The 1,819-nt window shown below is 50.6% G+C and overlaps 1 protein-coding gene across 1 annotated transcript in view; it reads left to right on the forward strand.

Moving 5' to 3' along the window:
* The window catches only part of LOC111740535 (protein transport protein Sec16B-like), an 11,801-nt gene that overhangs the window by 5,538 nt on the left and 4,444 nt on the right, over positions 1-1,819 (forward strand). Inside the window, exon 4 of the mRNA XM_023531228.1 lies at positions 266-333. Within this exon, the coding sequence (XP_023386996.1) occupies positions 266-333 (68 nt within the window). The remainder of the gene's footprint in view (positions 1-265; positions 334-1,819) is intronic.

A 1,819-nucleotide genomic window follows, 5' to 3' on the forward strand; every position in this document is an offset into this window, starting at 1 on the left:
GAGCTCCATGTGACCCTGATTTCCAGGACTCCTAAGGAATGACCTTGGGCTCAGGGCGGAGAGGGCGTGTCCAGGGAGTCGTAGGCGGCTGGAATTGAGAGGGCCGTGCAAGTGGACTCAGTTTCCTGTGACCCGCTTGGGATGACGGGCTCGGAGCTCCAGCTGCTGTGCAGTTAGGAACGCCGACTGTCCCGTTCCCCTTCTTCAGGGCGGAAGGAAAACCCACCCCCGCAAATCACGGGTTTTGGTTGTTTTCGTGCCACAGGTGAAGACGCAGAATCTCAAGAAACCGTCCAGCGTCCTGATGGTCAAACGGCCGCTTCCACGCCGCAGGTGAGAGGGCGAAGCCCGCTCCACGCTTCGGGTTTTCTCCAGCCGCCTGGTCTCTTAGCCATGTGCAGACCCCGTCCCAGGCCTGGCACGAGCTGTCCCTTCCTCAGAGACCCTAGTTTCTCCTTGTTTCCTCCTACAGCAAACGCTGAGAGGCTGGGGGAGGCTGCGTCCAGTTTACGCTGCACCCTGCCGACCTGTGTCCCTGGGGGGCAGGGCAGCAGGCAGGCGTAGGCTTGACCTCCGAGGTCAGCTCCCTCTGACGCATGCTTCTTCCCATTGCAGTAAACGCTCGCCGTACCCTGCCCCATCACAGACAGTATTTATTTCTTTATTTTAATTTTTACCTTGCTTTCCTTCCAAGAAGGTCTGCAGCAGCTGTGTCTCTTCTCCTCGGGCTGTACGGTCTCAGAGGTGACCACGTCAGATTAGTCATTCTGTCCACCTGTTGAATGAGTGCTCCCTTCCCCCGCCGTGGGCGTCACTGGTCCCAAGTTTAAGGTGTTTTTCAACTTTGCCTGGTTGGAGGTTCACATCATCTAACTGGCCTACAGGCCTTAAAAAACCTTTATGCTTTACTTTTTATTTTCTGACTGAAAAAGTAGTACATTATTGTTATAGAAAACTTGAAAAATAAAGACTCAATCAGATATCACTCATAATCCCACAGTCAAATATTTTGGTTATTTCCTGCCCATATTTTTTGTATGTACATAGTATACATATAGACGTGTGTGTTTTTATGTCTATACATATACATGTATGTGTTTTTAAATGGTCAAGAGCATGTGTATATGTAGCTTTCATTCCTATTTGTTATTTAATACTGTAAAATGAGATGTTCCACATCATTCATAAATACGATTTTTAATATCAGAATGATAAAATCCACTGTGTGAAAGTACCGTCATTCATTCATTCATTCATTCATTCACTCCCTCACAAATGCTGAGTTCCTACAACGTACAGTGTTGCAGGGGCTGGGGACACACAGGGAACCAGGCTGAGACTGCCCCATGCGTGGTGCTTCCTTTTAGTGGAGGTGACTGCATAGAAAGCCCCGTGCACCAGGGGATCTTACCTTAGATGGGGTGGCAGGGAAGGCGTCCCCGAGGCCATGAGCAAGGTCAGAACGGAGTGTAGCCACGAGCCGGGTAAATACCTAGGAAGCAGGCGTTCAAGGCAGAGGGAATAGTGAGGGCAAAGGCAGTCAAGGAGGAGCAAGGGAAGTGGGGAGCAGTGGGGAGCAGCGGGGAGCAGTGGGGAGCAGCGGGGAGCGCTGAGCAATGAAGCCAGGGAGGCAAAGGGGGCGAGGCCATGGCGGCCTGGTAGGGGTCTGATTTTCGTTTGTCATTAATCATTTTGAGCACATTGCTTTTCTTTTCCTTTTTTTTCTTTCCTACTCTTTCTATCCCCCTTTCCCTCCCTATCTTTCCTTCCTTCCTTCCTTCCTTCCTTCCTTCCTTCCTTCCTTCCTTCCTTCCTTCCT

The sequence above is a fragment of the Pteropus vampyrus genome, unplaced genomic scaffold (genome assembly GCF_000151845.1).
Source record: "Pteropus vampyrus isolate Shadow unplaced genomic scaffold, Pvam_2.0 Scaffold65, whole genome shotgun sequence".
Taxonomy (NCBI): domain Eukaryota; kingdom Metazoa; phylum Chordata; class Mammalia; order Chiroptera; family Pteropodidae; genus Pteropus; species Pteropus vampyrus.